This window comes from Protopterus annectens, chromosome 14.part0 (genome assembly GCF_019279795.1).
Source record: "Protopterus annectens isolate FY-2018-M chromosome 14.part0, PAN1.0, whole genome shotgun sequence".
Lineage (NCBI taxonomy): Eukaryota > Metazoa > Chordata > Ceratodontiformes > Protopteridae > Protopterus > Protopterus annectens.
Genome location: NC_056748.1, coordinates 1034185107 through 1034205683, shown reverse-complemented (window position 1 = coordinate 1034205683; position 20577 = coordinate 1034185107). Strand labels below are relative to the sequence as shown.

At 41.2% G+C, this 20577-nt stretch overlaps 1 protein-coding gene across 4 annotated transcripts in view; it reads right to left on the bottom strand.

The window, feature by feature from the left end:
* LOC122789409 (ecto-NOX disulfide-thiol exchanger 2-like) overlaps positions 1 to 20577 on the bottom strand; it is a 3915450-nt gene that overhangs the window by 184069 nt on the left and 3710804 nt on the right. For all 4 annotated transcript variants that reach the window (XM_044056835.1, XM_044056836.1, XM_044056837.1 and 1 more), the window contains one exon: positions 9526 to 9710. In XM_044056835.1, coding sequence (XP_043912770.1) covers positions 9526 to 9710 — 185 coding nt within the window. The remainder of the gene's footprint in view (positions 1 to 9525; positions 9711 to 20577) is intronic.

Below are 20577 nucleotides of genomic sequence, written 5' to 3'. Positions count from 1 at the left end.
CCACTAGGTCTACGGCCACGTCAGCAGCTTTCTGGTCCAGTGTCTCATTAGATGATATTTGTTCTGCAGCCACTTGGTCCTTATCCCATACCTTCATCTCGCATTACAAATTTGACATTGTATCCAGGAACAGGGTATCCTTTGTCTCTGCCATGCTCCAGAATATTCTTCCATGAGGCCTCCCAGGTGTCTCGTAGCGGGGGACTCTGTCCCACAGGTTGAAGATCAAATGAAGACAACTACTTCAGATAAAGTTATGTACTCACCATAACATTCCATCTGAGTAGTTGTTCTCAACCATCCCTCCCTCCTTCCCCCGGCCTTGTATAAACTGTTGGTGCCTCTGTTATGGAGGTGGTCACTGTAGGGTGCCTCTTTTCCTTGTTGTTGGTTTCTTGTATGGACAAGTAGCTGTTTGGTTGGATGATGGTACTGGATTGGGCAGCAAACTGGATCTGAAGGAAGGAAGGAGACAGGAACATTATGGGTAAGGAGAGGGGCTTTGAGCTTGGATCAGATGCTGGATATGTGGCAGAGTCAGATCTGATATGGATCCAGGAACCCACAGGTTGAAGACAAATGAGCAACTACTCAGATGGAACGTTATGGTGAGTACATAACTACTTTTTTTTCTCTGCTATTAAAGTGCAGTTAGTGATATCTAATTTTCATTCAGGGGAAAATGCATCCTCTTTAGCATTATCAAAATTGTGTAAGGCCTTCCTTAAAGGTTCCTTTTTGCTTAGGTCCTCAGTGAAGAATACTACACTACCCTGGGATTTAACAATCATGCTGCAGGTCTTGACTCAGAGTCCCTTTCAACCTTCAGACAGATCTGACTTAAAAATTTTATTGTGGAAAGCTACTTTTCTTGTGGCCATTTCATCTACTAGACGAGTATCTGAGCTCCAGGCTCTCTCTTCCAAATCACCTGTTTTGATCTTCCACAAAGATAGTTACCTTATGAACCTATCCATCCTTCCTGTATAAAGTAGCCTCAGAAGCAAATATTAACCAAACCATTAATTTGCCTGTTTTCTTTCCCAGTTTTGCTAATAAAGGTGAATACATGCTTCATCTCTTGGATCCACATAGACAGCTTCTTTTTTATCACTATAAAACAAAGGATTTTGGAAATACGGATCAATTGTTTGCCTCATTCTTCCCTAATAAATTGGGTAAACCAGTTTCTAAAGTCACCTTAGCCAGTTGGCTTACAGATTGCATATCCACTGTTTACAGTCAATAAGGTTAGTCCTTGCCAAGACACCCTAAGGCACACTCCACCAGAGCCATGGCTACATCATCTGCCTTCTGGTCAAGAACATTTATTGATGACATTTGTGCCACAGCAACTTGGCCTAACGTCTGTTGATATTTGTGTCACAGAAACTTGGTCTAATGCTCAAAATGTTATTGCACATTACAAATTGTACTTGACGTCCAGAAGTAGGGCTCCCTTTAGTTCAGCAGTACTTCAGAATATCCTTCCATGAGGGCCACCCACTGCCTCATAGCTGGGGACTCTGTCCCATCACTTGAGCAATGATTGAAAAGGACATCAGATAGTAACATTATGCACTTACCATAACAATGCATCTGTGTTGACCATTTTCATTCTTCCTCTACTTCCCACCCGCCTTTCCCCTTCCCTTTAACTCCTGGATTGACTTTATGGTTGTTATAGAACCCCAGTTCCAGGTTTTAGCCCTGGTCTTTATTATTAGCCTTCCTTTTGTCATAGCCAGAGGTTACTGCAGGGTGACCAGGGAATTATGGGTAAAGGGGGAGCTTGAGAGTTGAATCCGAGAGTCTAGCAAACATGGCCAAGCTGGATATGAGGTCAGATCTGAGACCCATCAATTGAGGGAGAATAAAAACAGACAACACAGAGGGATAGTTATAATGCGTTCATAACTTTAATTTTCTTGTCTTTTCCTCAACTTTTGTTGCATCCCTCTCACATTCTTCTGTAATATGGAAATATGCAATCCAGTCAATGTTTTACATCCTTTAACTCGTCAAATTAAATTTTTATATACCCCTATTCTTGCCCGTATTCATTCATGACCTGTAAATTCTTCCTCCTCTAAAGTATCTTAGAGCATTATATAATCCTTTCTTTTCCTATCCTCATTTCTCCCACTTATACTTATTACATAAAGTTTAAATTTGCTCAAATAATTTTTCCCTTTCCTTGACATCTATATGTGCACATACTATACGTCTTCCCAAAATACATTTTTAACATCAAGCACAGATACACATCCTACTTTACTAATCACATAATGTAATACCATTACATAATATGACATGCATAAACCTGCAACACCCTGTCATCTTTCTACCTCCAAATTCCACACAATTTTGCTTCCTCGTTGTCCCAATTTTTTCATAATTTTCTTTACAAATCTTAGATCTATAAAACAGACATCTGTTTCTCATTTCTTACACTACTGATCATCATAAATCTTCTTACATCACTTATTAAACTATTTACATTAATGGACACTAATCCTAAACAATATGCCCTTTCTTTCTTTTAAAGTTTTCTCTTTGAGCTTTCTTTTTCTATCGCTCACTCTTTTCGTAGTCAAATTTCTTCCTTTAATTTGCTGCCACCTTATATCGTCCCCTTAATCACTCTCCTCACTTCACAATTTTTATACTTACTTTTTAATAATGGAGTAGATACCTTTTGCACTTCATTTTCCCTTACTCTTCCTGCTTTTCCCTTTCATTACTTTCTTCAAATGTGTCCTCTTCCTCAGTATCAAACACATTTTCAGTAAAATTTTCTTTCATTTTCACTTTGATCTGTCTTTTTCTATTACATTTCTTCCTTTTACCCCCAATAATACATTCAAAAATATACCTGCAACAGTTTGCAACACAGTTTTTAGCCATGTGGCCATTTTCTCCACATTGTAAACATGATCTGTTATTACACTGGCCGATCAAATGCCCTTCTGCTCCACAGGGGGAAAAAAAAGAACATGTCTTCAGTTGACCACAGAATCTCAAAAAAACTCCCAATTAATAGCAGTGAGGATGCACAGAATTTTACCATTTCAAGTCCCAACATATTCTTATTCCCACAGGCCATGCCTCTCTATTTATCTCTAATTTGTGATAGTCTCATGAACACTTTAGCATACAGTCTTTAAATAATCTTACACCTCTTTTTCCCACATCAGTCCTAAATTGCACAGTCACTTTCCTTTGTAAATCCATATTTATGTGCAATAGATGCAACGTTATTCCATGGAAAAAGTTTTCTCTACTTCCATTTTTCAAAAACTTTTCCATCCCTTCCCCAGTCTCAAAAATAATGTTACAAAATGTCTCTCTCTCTCGCTTCTGCAAACTAAATGCTGTCACAAGTGATGCTCTTGTCCCTAAAGACTCAATTAAATTCTCTCATATATCATATCTTTCAAACACCCTCTCCATTTCTGATTGTACTCTTACATGTGTACTTCTTTTTTTGTTTCTTTCCTTCTTTTATTCTCTTCCATTTTCAATGTTTTCACTGCCACACTTGCATATGTTCTCTTGGGAATCACCTTTGCTTTTTGTGCCCTCATCTCTCCAGCTCCCATTAAACCTTGAATTTTATCCATTTATTCCAGGAAGCCTCTTTCCCTTCCTCCAGCTCTCAATGTTGAAACATTTCCTGTAGTACTCCATTGCACAACTCTTCTGACCAAAGAATTGTAATATCCATCTCTTTTCTTTCTGTAACTACCCATACAACACATTCTGCCTCATTTTCTGCAAGCAAATATGAACCAATAACTCCACTAGCATAGTCTTATTTGTCAAGTTCTCTATCATGCACATCCTGCCAATTGTTACTCGCTCTTCTCTTCCCAGCCGCTACTGCATTAGGAATAGGAGACCTACACGTACAACCAATGAGCAGGGAAAGTTCCCCAGTGCACTGACAAAGTTTCCATTACTCCATATGAATACCACTTCAGGTCTCCCTGAAAAGAGGCTAATTGTCCTGAGGACAAGTCAGGTTAACAAACTGTTTAAAAAAATGTCTGGAGGTCCCACAGGATAAGTTGGAGACTGTTGCCTGGGATAATTAATTCTTCTATCACTATGGCCCTCACTAGGAAAAGTAGTGTAGAAAAATAGGCGAATAAAATGATAGGTTACTTTAATTTTGATGAAATGTAAAATATGCTTAAAAAGTAATGCAAGACAAACCAACCCTGGAATGAAACATAATTGCATTTTGTAAGTGAAAAAAAGATATTTTAACCAAACCTAAATGGCATACAATTGATAAAGAATAAACATTAAAAAGAAGTTATGGATTTTCTAGGTATTTTAACTGTAACTTTTAGAATGGTGTTTGCTTCTGTCTGGACTGCCTTTTACATGGGGTGAATAGAGAGTTCATATTATAGGTTCAAACATAAATGCTAGACAGTTGGGTCCAGTAGCTGTTTTGCAGCTTGGCCAATGAAGCTCATACTACTTGCTCCCCCAATCCATAAAAGACAAGAGAGGTGAGATCAGTGTGACTTTATGGATTCCCTATCATTCATTAAGATTATTTTTGAAGAGTTAGGGGAATAATTCTTTGATACAGAGAGAAAGCTTATTCCATAGGTTTGGAATCTCTGGAAGAGGTATCAAGCTCACCAGCAAGTTTTATTTTACAATGTAGTTCTAGGTCCCTTAATTGTGGTGCTACCAGTGTTTTGAACATGTAAGAGATGAAGCAGAACACAGTCACTTGCTGCCTTGTAGGCCAGTTGGCAAATCCCTTACAGAAGTCTGTAAAAGATATAGTACACTGATACGTGCTTTTAGTTGCTCTGTGTAACTTAAACAGCTCAAAATTGAGCTTTTCTCTGTGACGCTATACTAAACTTTTTCGATCTGGCTAACATGTTTGGGCATTTTATTAAAATATTGACCTGATGGAAGAAGAATATGGAGGGATAATTACTACTTTTGACATGGAGGTATTGCCTTTAGTAATTAACTGGATAGATAAAAAGATTTCCTTATAGTAATTGATACATCAGTGGTCAAATGACAGTTCACTGTCCACAAATGTGCCCAAGGTCTCTAATAACATCTAGTTTAAGGGGTTATTTACAAACACTTTTACTGTGTAAGGGGAAAAACAAACAGAATAATGCTTTGATAAATGATTCTCTGATGTGTACTACTTTTAACCATTTTAGTTTTTGTTGCTTTATATTTTAGCCTAACATTTGTGATGAGACTGAAAATCTCTGCTGGATTACAAAGAGTATTAAATCTGTTAAACAGCACTCAGTGCTTCAGTCCCTCCAAATGTGAAATTTTGTGCGTTTTAAAACTGAGAAAATGAAAATATTAACTTATATTATTTAACTTCTTTCTGTGGTCATCAATTTTAAACAGTTAAGTTTTTGTATGACTACAGGCTTGTCGGTCTCTCAAAGCTGTTGTTAAACATGCAGGGGAAGTTCAGTGGCTCATTCACTTTGATGTCATTATAGTTTGAAGTAGTCACAGTTGCTAACACTGATAAGAGTATCCATTTTCAGTTTTATGATTTTAACTAAAAATTCTTTTTTCTTTGCTAACATTTAATAGTGGTTCTTTTTATTTGAAGTTTTAAAGGTGACAATTTTGCAAAGTACAAAAATATAGATAACAATATGCAATTTTGGAAGACAGAGTTTTTTTTTTTTTTTGAGGGGGGGTGCGTGTGTGAATCCAAGACATGATTAAGGGAAACATGCTGCAGAAACAGAACCTCTTAGAAAAGGAAGAAGCCCAGTGGTAGACCTGTACTGCTGATAAGTGATTAAAAGTGAAGCCTAATACATGTTGCCAGGCCTGCCCCTCAGTACTCATCTTCCACTGCAGTCAGCAAGACACTGAGAATTTGGAAGCTGTTCTGGTGTAAGGGGAGATTACGATGCATATGTCTGGAGATACGAGAGGAAACACTAGGGCCTGTCTAGTACAGCAGCCTGTGGACTTTGTACACACTGTGCTGTTTGTGCCTACTAAAATTGTTTCCTAGTGGTCCATACAGGTACAGCAGCACTGATAGACAAGACATTCCTTGAGTGACATTTTATTACTGCTGATTAAATAAAATGGCACTTTGACAATTTGAGACAGAGAAAAATACAAACATTTGCCGTACACTTTTGACATAGCAAGAGATCCCTTGGATACTCTATTATTATTACAACTATTACCTTGAAATGCTGAGTTTTGGAGAAAACAGTTTTCTCGGTGCAAGAAACTTGGATTCTGGTTCCCAGATGCAACAAATATGGAGATATGATATTCAGCCTCTATCAGTGATGAAGATACCAGTCTATAAGCTTGATATTCTAACAAAATGTCCCTTTCTACCACAGGAGGAACTAAAGGTGCAAGTGTCTCTATTTACATCCGAGATAAATATACTTCAAGACTGATCAAATGGGACAATGTATGTGAGCTGCTCCATGTTCAAATCACCATAGGCAGAATCCAATACCACTTCCTTGCAAGCTACAGGTCCACTTCTATGACCCAGGAAACCCATACCATGTATTTAAACTTCTTAGAAATACTAACCATTCAACCTAGTACCGTATTCATGGATGACTTTAACTACCCCACTATTAACTGGGAATCCTATATGACACCAAACGTACATGCACAGATTCCTGGATTTTGTGTACACAAACTCCCTGGACCAGATAATCAATACACCAACCAGGGATGCAACCTTACTGGATCTGGTCCTCACTAATATGGGAGAGTGCTTCACACCTCCTACTGTAATGCCTTCCCTGGTAAGGTCAGACCACAAATTGGTGTCCTTTGAAGTAAATTAAAACCTGGACCCCCAGCTAAACCTGGAATATTCAGGAACTATTTTAAGACTAATCTCATACTATTAAGTGAGAACCTGGCAAATTTTCAAGCCCCCATAAACCCTGAGAACACTACTGCCTATGCAGAACTGTTCACAGAAGCCCTGTACAAGCATGTTAATAGCTGCATAGAGGCAGCTGTAACTACCAGGAAGAAGTGCAGGACACCCTGGTGGAATCACAAAATCAATAGGCTGTACAACAGGAGGAAAAAATCATGGCAAAAATTAGGAGGTGCAGCACCCAGCAGGATAAAAGTACTCTCATCAAACTAAACAAACAACTCAGAGAAAAAATAAAGTCTACCAAAGCCAAATTTAAGGTAAGTTTGGCCTCCCAGGCCAAGGGCAACCACAAAGCTTTCTTTAGTTATGTCTGCAACCTCAAAGATAATACACAATTGTGTGTAGAGCTCACTGTAAATGGAGCCATCTATAATAAGCCAGAAGACATAGCAAACCTCCTGGCTGACAAATTCACCTCTGATGTTGCTCCTCTCTCCCCCTCAACCTTCCCCCAGGAAATATCATCAAATATAACTCCGCCTACTATCACTAGCGAATAGGTTCTTAATGCTCTCTCTAAGACTAAGAACATTGCATGAGTGAGCCCAGATAATATCCCCAGATGCCTTCTAAATAGCATGAAACATGACCTATCAGGGCCCCTGGAATTACTATTTAACTGTAGCCTCCAAACAGGTCTCATGCCTCATAAATGGAGAAAGGAAACAGTCATCCCTCTGCAGAAAGGTGGGCCATCTACAGACCCTTGAAACTCCACACCCATAAGTCGCACTAGTCTTGCATGTAAAGCCAAGTCAGGAATTATGGAGATGATCAACAGAGATATAATAAACCTCCAGACACTACACCCAACCCAGTCAGGAGGAGATCATGCTTACTCAACCTAGTGGACTTCTTTGAGAAGGTCACCAAAGCACTGGATGAAGGCAAAATTGTTCACATTGCCTAACTTGACCTGGCCAAGGCATTTGACACAATACCCACCTCAGGCATTGTTGACAAATTCAAGAGGTTAGGTACAAAGCCATATGTCACCCGGTGGATAGCCAACTGGCTCACAGACAGGACCCAGGAAGTTAGAATTGGGGAGTCTTCCGCTACAAAGAGGCCAGTCACAAGTGGTGTCCCTCAGGGATCAGTCCTTGAACCACTCCTTTTTGGCATTTACTTCTCAGAAGTCAAGGCCAGTGTCAGTGGTCTCTGGCTGCCTAAATTTGCAGATGATTACAAATTAGGAGCGGTCATTGAATCTCACACTGACACAGATGTTCTCCAGGAGGGGCTGACACAGACAAACAACTGGTGTCAGAGCCATGGACTAAAGCTAAAAGCCAAGAAATGCATAGTAGTATCCTTTGGGAAGTCATCCATCCCTGGTAACTATCATATTGACAACACACCCCTTATTGCTGACCCAGTAGTCGGACTTAGGGACACACACAGATAGTAATCTAGCCTTTGACCATCATGTGTCTACAGTGGTGAGGAAATCATTCTATATTGAGCAACTTATAAACACAGGTATGGCATCTAAGTCCAAGGAAGTCATTGTTCTACTTTATTCGGCATTCATCAGACCTATCATTGAATACAGTGCCCCCTTTGGTATGTACCTAACCAGGCATATCCAACAATTGGAATGTCTACAGAGGTTCCTTACTAAAATAATACAGGGCGCAAGTAAAATGTACTATGCCGACTGCCTCAAGGCCCTATCTCTGTATCCTGTCTCCTACAGGCTTTTGAGGGGAGATCTATGCCTGGCATGCAAAACATTGTCAGACCCCACTCTGATGATGTTCCTCCTGCATATCCACAAAACAAACAGCACCAGAATTACCCATTCTAAAGACTTGAACATTGCCTGTGATATAAATAGGTTCTGCTGGAGAGATAAGTATGTATTCCAGAGACTAATGGGCGGGTGACATAATGGTTAAGGTGTTTACCTTACAGCCACAAGGTGCAGGGTTTGATTCTCACATGGGGTAATTGGCTAGGCTTAAAATGGCCCACAAGGGCACTTTGCATAGTACTAATCTACGAACTAGCATGTTTGTGGAACATGCTTCCCATCCATGTGAAGCAGAGTCCCTCCCTAACCCAATTAAAGTGCAACTTGGACAACTGGATGGGAAACTGGAAATACTTCCTTGGTTTGGCTCTAATGGACACAGGTAACCTGTAAATGGTTCATCTCCCAAACCCCTGCTTACACTTATCAAGGGTATCAGAACTTGTCAGAGATTTGGATGCATGGCTAGACTTAAAAAGGCCCTTGTGATTGCTAGCCTAGTAAACACCTATAAGGAGAGACCATGACATAGAGGAGACTAGTACGATTGACGCACTTGCTCTGGTTTGAGTAACAGGAACATTTTAAGCCAGAAATGTGTAAAACTGACCAAAATAAACAAACACAAAAAGCAATTATGTACAAACAATGATGCAAAACATAGCAAGACATTTGAATAAATTTAAACTGCAAATGTCAAACTGTTCTAATATATTCAAAACATTTTCCTCAGAATAAAATAAAACTGAATCCTCCCTGGTTTCATCAGAAATAAACACTATCAAAACTTTCTTCAGGAACTTGACATTACCTGTTGCATGCCTTGTAGTGCCTGTTGTAATAGTCTGAATTGCTGTTCCCTGACTGTGTCTTCTTCGCTTTGATTTGTCTTACCCTGCTCCTGTTTTAATAACTCAACCTCATTTCTGTAAGCATCCAGTTGCCACCGTAAGCTGTCATTCTCTTCCTTCAAGGCCTCCACCTGGGAAGTCAGTGCTACAGCAAAAAGAAGACATTTGCAGAGTTAATTTTTGTTGTGTAGGAAGAAGCTCAAAGAATGACTGCAGATAGAGTGACATTCAGACTCTCTCTACAGTAGTAAGGACTTGGCAATACTGACATGTAACAATCTGCCAAGAATTATGTTTTTCCCAACTTTTTTCAGTCATTAAAACATTGAGTTAGTTACCTTAAAAATAAACTAAGATCTGTTAGAAATGTTTAAGTCAGCGGTTCCCAAACCTTTTCGATTCTCGGCTCCCTTGCTGAATTCTGGTTTTCCCAAGGTGCCCCCCCCACGCACAAAGTGCAAATTTAATTTATTTATTTGACATTTGTTTAACAAGGCTGCCCGACTGGACTAGCAGACCTGTGGAGAAAAGCTCAAAAGTACAATAAAAAAGACAATTACCAAAAATAAAGTGTACATTCTGCTTAAGAGCATAACACTGATCTACGATGGTTGAGAGGTAAGCAAACCTAATGACAACCTTATTAACTTTAAGACAGGGATGAAGCTTCTGACTACTCTCCAGAGGGAGTGAGATTAAAAAGTGGCTTAGGGTCTGGAACATACAGGCACGAGGGGGTGGGAGCTCATTTATACTAGGCCAGAGGTAGGATGTTAGCCGTCCAGATAGAGTGGACTGTACATCTGGGGAAATTGGAATTGGCAATCCCAAGCTGGTGACAGTAGTCATCATGGGGCATATGTGTGGGAAAGCATGGAGTGCTCCCACTGTGATGTGGGTGCCCACATCAGCTACCAGAGGCAGGACTGAAAACAGAAACACCCCCATGGCTGCCTCTATAATGGCTGCTCTTCAGATAGCCTTCATTCGAATGATGGTAAATGAATGGGCAGTGGTGGTACCAGGTAACTGGAGGGGAGAAAAAATACACCAACTGAGAGGCTGCAGTAAAAATCCATTTTATTCACTTTACGTCCTACAGGTGATGTTATGTTTTAAAACAAGAATGTTTTACTATATGAAGTAGGAGACAGTCATAAAGAAGCACTATAACTTTCTTGATAAGTGCTTACTTTCCAATATACAGCAGTGAAAAGATAGAACTCCTGTTGTAAAAGAGCACACAGCATTACAGTCTGGCTGATGAGTCTTTTTTTCTCCATTCGCAAGTAATGAAAAAGAATGCCTATTACTTGTAGGCATATCCATCAGCAGCTTTACTTGAAACCTTATCCATCAGCAGCTTTACTTGAAACCTTACATCTTTTAGTCCATATATAACTAAACAGAGAAAAAAAAAACACACTGACCGTGCAGAAACGAATGCAACAGCAAAAACACCAGAATAAACAAGATAGTTTGGAAAACAAGTCAGGGTTGAGCAATGACAGCTAACACACACATTATATATGGATATATATATATATATATATATATATATATATATATATATATATATATATATATACATACATATATATATATATATATATATATATATATATATAAAATGTACATACATAAACTATTAAACACTTAAATTATTGTTATGCTCATACATAACAGACAGCAAAACATACTTATTCAAAAAAACTAAAATAGTGAAAGTATAAAATTCTGTAGAACGAGCAGTACAAAGCAACACTAAATAACATCATGCAGATGAAACCAAAGACAAAACTAGTAACCAGTGTGTTTATTGCACGTATGTGATTAGGAACACAGAACAGTACGTAAGGCACTATCAGCTTATTTACTACCACTTTTCTATACCCAGCAGATTCAGGATTTAAAGGATATGGTTCTGGATGCTCATTAAAATAAATGATTCTCACTTCACCTCATCAGGGATATTGCTTCCAGATCTAAGGAAGTTTTACTCCCTCTCCGTCTCTCTCTATAATCTACTCCTTCCACCATCAGGACCATAGTAGAATGTAATGGATCTTTTGGCATGTTCGTTGCTGTTTCCGCTCGCATTTGAGCAGCCAGGTCCAGCCAGAAATGCGTGAGCTCCTTGCTCAATTCCGACAGGCTGGTAGCCATGACGTCATCGCGCACGTGATGACGTCAGCTCAAACAGCGCGAAAATTAAAAAACAAAAGAAAATGAAGGGTATTAGTTCACGGCGCCCCTGTGAGGAAGCTGCGGCTCACACTTTGGGAACCCGTGGTTTAACTGATACACACAACACCATTGCTGTTCCAAGAATGCACAAATCCAGAAATGACTGCCTAAGTGAAATGGAGAACAAAATGCGAGTTACATTTACTACTACTGCAAATCGTCATCATCAACAACCCCATTTTTCTACATGGGGTTTGGGTGTCAACTGTCACCAACTCTCTTGATTCAATTTCACTCTTCAACAGTCAAGTCCGTTCTCCCCACAATCCCTCCATCTGTTTGCTGGATGCTCTCATTTCCTCTTTCCTTACTCTTGCCTATCCTAAATCTTTCACCATATTGCCATTTGCTTTTCTGCACGTGCCCAGACCACCATAATCTGTTCTCTTTGATATTCTCTGCAGTTGGAGCTACTTTGGCTTCTGTTCTGATGTCCCCATTTCTTCATCTGTCCCATAGTGTGCATCCTACCACCAGACTCTGGTACTCATCTCATTCACCTCTAGTTAGCTCAACTGCTCTGCCTTTACTGCCTAGGTTTCTGTACCATACAGTAGTACTGGTCGCACCACTGTTTTGTACACCTTACTTTTCAGCTTCTTTGGCATTCTTCTGTCATACACTACCCCTGACACACTGTGCCAGTTAGCTGCAGCCTCTCCGATTCTTGCTTTGACCTACACTCAGATAACTGCAACTGTTAATCTGTTTCACTACTTTCCCTTTTATGTCAGTTGTCAGCTTCTTCTGATTTTCTCCATTTGCTGGTATTACAACTGTTTTATCTGTTCTCAGGTTTCATAGTATGTGCCTTCAGTGTTGCATTCCATTTCCCTACCCTTTGCTGAAGTTACTAAGAGACTGCCTGCAAAGCCACATCATCTACATACAGCAACTGTGCTGATGTTTTCCCTTCAGCTTGTCTGCTAATTGTAACCCATAACCATTATGAACAGCGCTGAGCCCTGATGTACACCCAGTTCCACTGGGAACCCCTCTGTGAGACCAAACACTCTTCATATTCGAGTCAGTGGGTCATTGTACATAGCCTGCTTTCATTCTGTGAATATTTCTGGAATCTGTGAACCACTGCAGGACTGGCCAAATCAACTTTCTTGAGACCTTGTCATATATTTTCTCAAGTCTAGGAATGCCAGGTTAGGCTCTTTCCACATCTCTAGCTTCTTTTCTAGAAGAACTTCTAGAGTTCTTCAACTCTAACATTCTGTCTGACTGCAAACATGGGTTCAGTTGTGTTGCATCCTGATGTAAATCTGTACTGCTCATCTGCCATCTTACCTTTTACTGTTCTGCATATTCATTTATTAATCACCCTCTCCATAGCTCTCATGCAGTATGACAGGAATTTGATACCTCTGTATTGCCCACAGTTGTGGATGCCACTTTGTACACTGGCACTAGTATGCTTATTCTCCATCTGGGTTATGCCCGTTACTCCATATTGCTCAGTACCCTCAGTTGCCATTTCTCCCTTATCTCACACACCATCCTCATCATAGCTACTGACCTCATCTGAGCCTTCTGCTTTTTCCGACTTCATTTTCCTTCATTCTTTTCTTACTTCTTCTAGATAGGACTCCTTCTCTTCTTTCATCCTAGGCGGTGTCTGAGGCACTGCAGCTTTGGTTGTATTTTCATTCAGAAACTGCGGGAAGTCCTTCCATCTGCCTTTGATGTCCAGTGAGCAGGTTGTTGCTGGCATCCCTTATGAAAGGTGTCTGACTATTTTGTTTATCTTTATGCCTTTGCCTTGCAACCTGATAATGTTTTTTTGTGCCAGTTACTGACTTACTTGCTAGAAGCTGATAGAATACCTCTGATGTCTTATTCTAGGCTATTGCATCTCTCGTCTTAGCCTCTTTGTTAGCCAGCCAGTATGATGTCTTAGCCTGGTCCATCTTATCTAGCTGTCAATTTTTCCTACACTCCTCCCTTCTTTTGATGACTTCATGGACTTCTGCATTCCACCAGCAGCTATCACTGTGTACCTTGCTTGAATACCTATCTGGCCGCATATCTTTTCTATAGTTCTTACACATGCAGTTTTGAAACACTGCCATCCTTCTTCTTCAGCTCTACCTATTTGATATTCTTCTTGTGGTGCTACAGCCCTGAGTATTTCTTTGAACTCTTGTGCTTTCTCTCCAGTCAACTTCCAGGTCTTTAGCCTAGTCTCTGTTGACCTTAGATCCTTCTCTGACCACTGCTTGCAGTTGATTGTGGTGATCAGTGGTTTATGCTGTGGGCTCATTGCAAAGTCATGAAGATGCAAAAACCAAACGGCTGCAGCTACACTGAGGTGCCCAAAACACACAACAACAGCAAAAGTAAATTAAGGCACCAAAGTTGCACACTGGAAATCAGTCACTGTACTTTATTGCAGAAGACAAGCGGTGGCGCTTTCACAACTTAATGTTGCTTCATCAGACCACATCACTACAACTGATGCTTGGTTAAATACTAGGACAATTAGTATGACATCACAATTTAAAGAGATATTACTCCACTAACGTAAGAACATATATCGATATCCATAAGAAAAATGCATAAAATATATAGAAAGGTGTGTATTTACACACAATAATATTTAAAAAAGGGGGAATGTCATCCCTGATGGTTAAAAAAAAAAAAAAAAAAAAAAATATATATATATATATATATATATATATGTATACACATATACATATACATATACACACATTTTGTGCACATATAACCATAATAGTACAATAAAAAATATATAAAAAACTCACTCATATTTAGTGTTTAAGGCGCCTTGCCTTAAGGTAAGGAACTAATGAGGTGCAGCCATTCAAACCAGGATATCTATCTGCTTGTAATTTAGTGATCCATTGTTGTTCTAATTCTTCAGTGTGGTTTTCTACATCACCACCTCTGTTCGTCCTTACTATTTGTTGTAAGATTAAAAATTTAAAACAATGACTACTGTCTGTATTCAGGACATGATTAGCTAGAGCATTTGATTGCTTCTAGATGTCCTTCAAGGATGCATCTGCAGTCCTTACATATGGGTTGTCCTGCCTCAGGCAGCCCTTCGGTCGGCCGGATTCCAAAGTCTGGGTCCGGCGTCGGCTGATGTCGCCCTTTTCCCTGACGTCAGAGCACCTGGGGTATAAAAGCGTCAGCCGACGCCATCTTCCTCAGTCTTTCTTGCCGCGCGGTGCCCGAAGCAGAAGCTGTTCGCAAGTGCCGGTCGGCCAGCTCCTGTGATTTCAGCTACCGAAGTCTTCAAAAAAGCTAAGTACCCCGTTGGGGACTCTTTCTTGCCTCAGCTGATGTCAGATCAAATGGTTAAAGTTAATAATTGTTTATCTTGTGGGAAACAAATACCTCATAAGGATTTCCACTCTTAGTGCTTACCCTGCCTAGGCCCAGACCACAACGTCTCGGCTTGTTCAGCCTGTGCTTCCTTCAATAAACGCACTCTTAGGCATCGGGCAGAGTTTGCAGAGGAATTTTTTTGGGAAAAATTCTGTTATATCATGCCGTCGGAGCTTCCGACAGCTCATTTACCCAAAAAACGAAAGGATAAGGACCGACACACGCGGTCCGTGGTTTCGGCCGACTCCACGCCTAGGCCTACCGCGAGTGTCTCGGTCTCTACTGAAGCCGAATCTCTACCGCTTCCGTCCGACGACACCGCACAGCCGGTAACTTCGGTACCAGAGGCCATCACTGCGTCGGTCATAGAATTTCCGTCTGAAACCGGTGCTCAGGAAATAACCGACACCATTGCTGTTGATAAAAGTACTCCAACACGTGGGGTAGCCAGGCCTCCTGTATCCATGTCCATTAAGGCCTTTACATGGGCTAAAGCTGCTAAACAGCCAAAATCTCTCCCTCCGAAGGCTATTCCTCAGGGATCCACTACTGGTTCACAAATTTTAAGTTTGGCTGAAGACCTTATTTCCTTAATCAGGGGCTCTCAGCCACATCCAGACAGGGGCTCTCAACCACCTCCAGGCAAAAGGCCCAGTGTTGAGCAGACAGATCCCCAGTCTTCTGATGAGGCCTCAGATGACTCTGTCCTTTCAGACTACCAGGAGGAGGCCCTTCCGGCCTACGAGGATTCTGATGCAGAGGAATCTATTCCCTCGGCCTCCCCCCCTGAAGAGTTTTCCTTTGGGGAGACCCTTCACTCCATGAGAGAGGATTTCAAATGGCAAGGCCAGGAATTCTCTGATTCCAGGAAGAGGTTAAGGACTTTTTTACATTTACCTCAGCATAGACTTTTGGCTATTCCTCCTGTTTTAAATGTTATAGAAGATGTGTACTCTGAGTCTAGTATTTCCCCTGACTCCCTTCCTCCGGCTCCTGTCAAACCTGACAGGTACTACAGGGTCCCGGACTCACATCTATACCTTTACAAGGGCCACTCTGCTGACCCAGAAACTATTTCCCAGGGCCCTAAAGGGGTTACAACCATCACTGCCAAGAATCCACTTCCTTCTGAAAGGGAATCCAGGGCTTTAGAGAGATGGGGTAAAAAAGTGTATACTTCTTCCATTCTTTCTATGAGAGCATTAAATTGTCAATTCCATATGATACAGTATCAAGAGTATCTGTTAGATGAATTGCATAAAAAACTAACCTCGCCTGAACCCCTAGACTGCAAGGCGCTTCAGGATCTGGTGCATAACTCTCAGCAGGTTAGCAACCATTTCTTACAGTGGGGTTATGATGCATTGGAAGCTTCATGTAGGTCAGCAATGACAGGTGCAGTCATACGTAGGCATGCTTTGCTGAAGGAACAAACACTGCCAGATCATGTTAAAGCAAAGCTTCTGGATGCACCACTGGAAAAACAAAAGTTATTTGGTTCCACAGCTCAAGAGGTCTTAAAGAAATTTGAGGAAAAGGCTAAATCAGTACAAACGGTCAAAGATTTTCTCCAGGTCCAACCACCAAGATTCAGCAGAAATTGGCCTTCTAAGAATTGGTCCTTTCCAGACACAGACAGATTTCAAAGAGGCAAAAACAGGCGTGCCAGAGGTAGAGGGCAAGCTCGAGGCTCCTACAGAGGACATCAATGGCAGCCTCCTAACCAGAGAGGTAGTGCAGGACCTACAACTACTGCGCAAGGACAAACTCAATGACTTGACTTTGACTCCGCCAACCAGGGCTCAATTGGAAGCACCTTTGGGCGGAAAGCTATCTTTATTCTCAGAAAATTGGCACAGTATTACAAAGGACAAATGGATACTGCAAATAATAGACAAAGGATACAGATTCCATTTTCATACATTTCCAAAAAGACAAGGCATGCCAAACCTGCCACCAAATCAAAGGGCAGAGGCTTTCAAGCAAATTTCCAAACTACTACAAATGAAGGCAATAGAAAAGGTTCCTTACACAGAACAAGGCCAAGGATTTTATTCCAGACTATTCCTTGTTCCAAGAAAAGAAAAGCAATGGAGGCCTATTCTGGACTTGTCCGCACTGAATACTTATCTCATCGTGCCAAAATTCAAAATGCTGACCTTACAGCAACTCCTTCCCATGCTGGGCAAGGGGTCCTGGCTGGTAACTCTAGACCTCAAGGAGGCATACCTGCATGTCCCTATCAGACAAAGTTGCAGAAGACACCTCAGATTTCTTGCAGTTTCAGAGCATTATCAATTCTCAGCATTGCCCTTTGGCTTATCTACTGTGCCCAGAGTATTCACGAAATGCCTGGCATCAGTAATTGCAGATTGCAGACTTCAGGGGATTCAAATATACCCATACCTGGACGACTGCCTTATACAAGAGGACAGCCAACAAACATTGGTAAAACACTTGAACTATGCCATCCGCCTACTACAGGCCTTGGGATACACAGTCAACATTCAGAAATCAAGACTTGTTCCATCCCAACGAATAAATTTTCTGGGTGCAAAGCTGGATACAAACACCCAAATGGCTTTTCTCACAGAAGAAAAACAAGAACAATTACCGGATTATTTCAGAAATCTGACAACACAAACCCAGCTGACTGCAAGGAAAATCCTGCAGGCCCTGGGTTTCATGGCATCTTGCATTCTTCTGATTCCACAAGCAAGGCTGCATATGAGGAAACTACAATGGTACCTAAGGAGTCTATGGTCTCAACACAGTCACAGCCTAGAAGCTTTGATCCCCCTCATTCCATGCCTTCAAAAGGAATTTCTATGGTGGGCACAAGCAAGCCAGTCAAACATGGGTCTGCCTTTCAGCAAGCCACATATCAGCCAAACCATTACAACGGACGCCTCAGACCATGGATGGGGAGCGCACATGAAGGGCAGATGTATTCAAGGGCAATGAACACAAAAGGAATTGCGCCTGCACATCAACCAAAAGGAAATGCTGGCAGTGATACATTCAATTGAGGCCTTCGAACATTTCCTGCATCAAGGTCACCTGCTAATAAAGACAGACAATACCACAGTTATGTGGTACATAAACAAGCAAGGAGGTACCCATTCCTACCCTCTTTGCAGGTTGGCAATGAATCTTTGGGAACTTTCCCTAAAACTCAATATAGAGCTGCATTCCCAGTTCATACCAGGAAAGGACAATGTACTGGCGGACAGCCTAAGCAGAAACACCATGGATCCACACGAATGGATGTTGCATCCAGACATTTTTCTTCAGATAGCACAATCATGGGGAAGGCCGGACATAGATCTTTTTGGCTCCCCCCACAACCATCAACTGAAGAAATTCTGCACAAGGACATACCATCCTCAAGCATGGAAAGTGGACGCCCTATCCTTCAGCTGGAATGCTCTAACAGTATATGCATTCCCACCTCTTCCGTTAATGACCAAGGTCTTACTGAAGATCAGGACAGAGCAACCAAAAGTGATTCTAATAGCTCCGGACTGGCAAAGACAACACTGGTACCTACTGTTAAAGAGCATGTCACACACAAAACCGTGGCCTCTACCACAATGGCCACTTCTTCTGACACAGCACAATTACAAAACTCTGCACTCCAGCCTAAAAACCTTGCAGCTGACAGCCTGGAAAATACCTTGACTCCTCGCCAGGATAAACTATCCAAGAGGGTAAAGGATATCATCATGGAAGCTCGACGGCCTTCCACAAGAAAGGCATATTCAGCAAAATGGAAAAGATTTCGAACCTGGAGCACCGCAAAGGGTCAGGATCCGACAGTGATGAGCATTCCACATATCCTTGAATACTTGGCTGAAATGCTCCATAATGGCCTTTCTTATTCATCCATAAAAATTCATGCTTCAGCTATTTCAGCAGAGTACAACACTGATCCACCTGTATTTTCTCATCCTCTGCTAAGGCAGTTTCTAAGAGGAATAAAAAACATCAACCCTCCAAGGAAACCACCAGTGCCTACATGGGACCTTAACTTCATGTTGGAAAAATTAACTCTACCTCCCTTTGAACCAGCAGCATCTTCAGAACTACAATTCCTGTCTTGGAAGACTGCCTTCCTTCTGGCCATAACCTCAGCAAGAAGAGTATCTGAGTTACAGGCCCTCATGGCAGTACAACCATTTCTCATTTTCCATCAGGACAGAGTCTCTTTGAGAACCAATCCTTCATTCATGCCAAAGGTGGTATCCAGGGTCTCACTGAACCAAGCTATCCACCTGCTTACTTTCTTTCCAAATCCACAAAATAAAGGAGAGAAACTTCTCCATACCCTGGACATTCACAGACAGTTGCGCTACTACTTGGACAGAACTAAGACTTACAGAAAAACTGACCAACTGTTTGTAGCATATGCTGCTGGTGTACAAGGAAAAGCAATTTCCAAACAAACAATTTCAAAATGGTTAGGAAATTGCATTCGATTCTGTTACTCTTTTCATGGAAAAGCTGTGCCAGCTAACATCAGACCTCATTCCACCAGAGCAACAGCCACCTCCACAGCCTTCTTAAGAGGGGTGGCTACAAAGGACATTTTAGAAGCTGCTACATGGAGCTCTGTGCATACATTTTCCAAGCATTACAACTTGCCTTTATATTCCAGATCCAGAGCAGTTGCTACTGCAGTCCTGCAGGGCATGTTAGCTACACCATCCTTTTCTTAGGTCCTACCACCCCCAGCTTGGCTATGGTATTCTACCCATATGTAAGGACTGCAGATGCATCCTTGAAGGACATAGTACAGTTTTGTACCTACCATAAATGTAGATGTCCGATAGGTATGCATCTGCAGTCAGGTTTTCCCTCCCTCCTACCCCTCTGTGGTGTTCTTTGGGTACCTATCCCTCATTTTAGCTAGCTGGGGTTATCTTTTATGGTGTATTTGTTTTTTATTGCTGTGCATGTTTGGAATTTATTCATTTCTCCAAAATTTAGCCTTCTTTAGAGGGCACCTGAGGCAAGAAAAACTGAGGAAGATGGCGTCGGCTGATGCTTTTATACCCCAGGCGCTCTGACGTCGGGGAAAAGGGTGACATCAGCCGACGCCGGACCCAGACTTTGGAATCCGGCCGACCGAAGTGCTGCCTGAGGCAGGACAACCCATATGTAGGGACTGCAGATGCATACCTATCGGACATCTACATTTATGGTAGGTACAAAACTGTACTTTCCGTATATCCCTTATATGTTCTAACATTCTTTCTTTAAAGCTCCTATTTGTTTTGCCTACATAATAGGCATGGCATGCTTGGCAAAAACAAAAATAAACAACATCGACACTTTTACAATCATAGTAATTCTTTGTATAAAGTTTAAAACATTTCACAGGATGAATGTACTCATTTTTA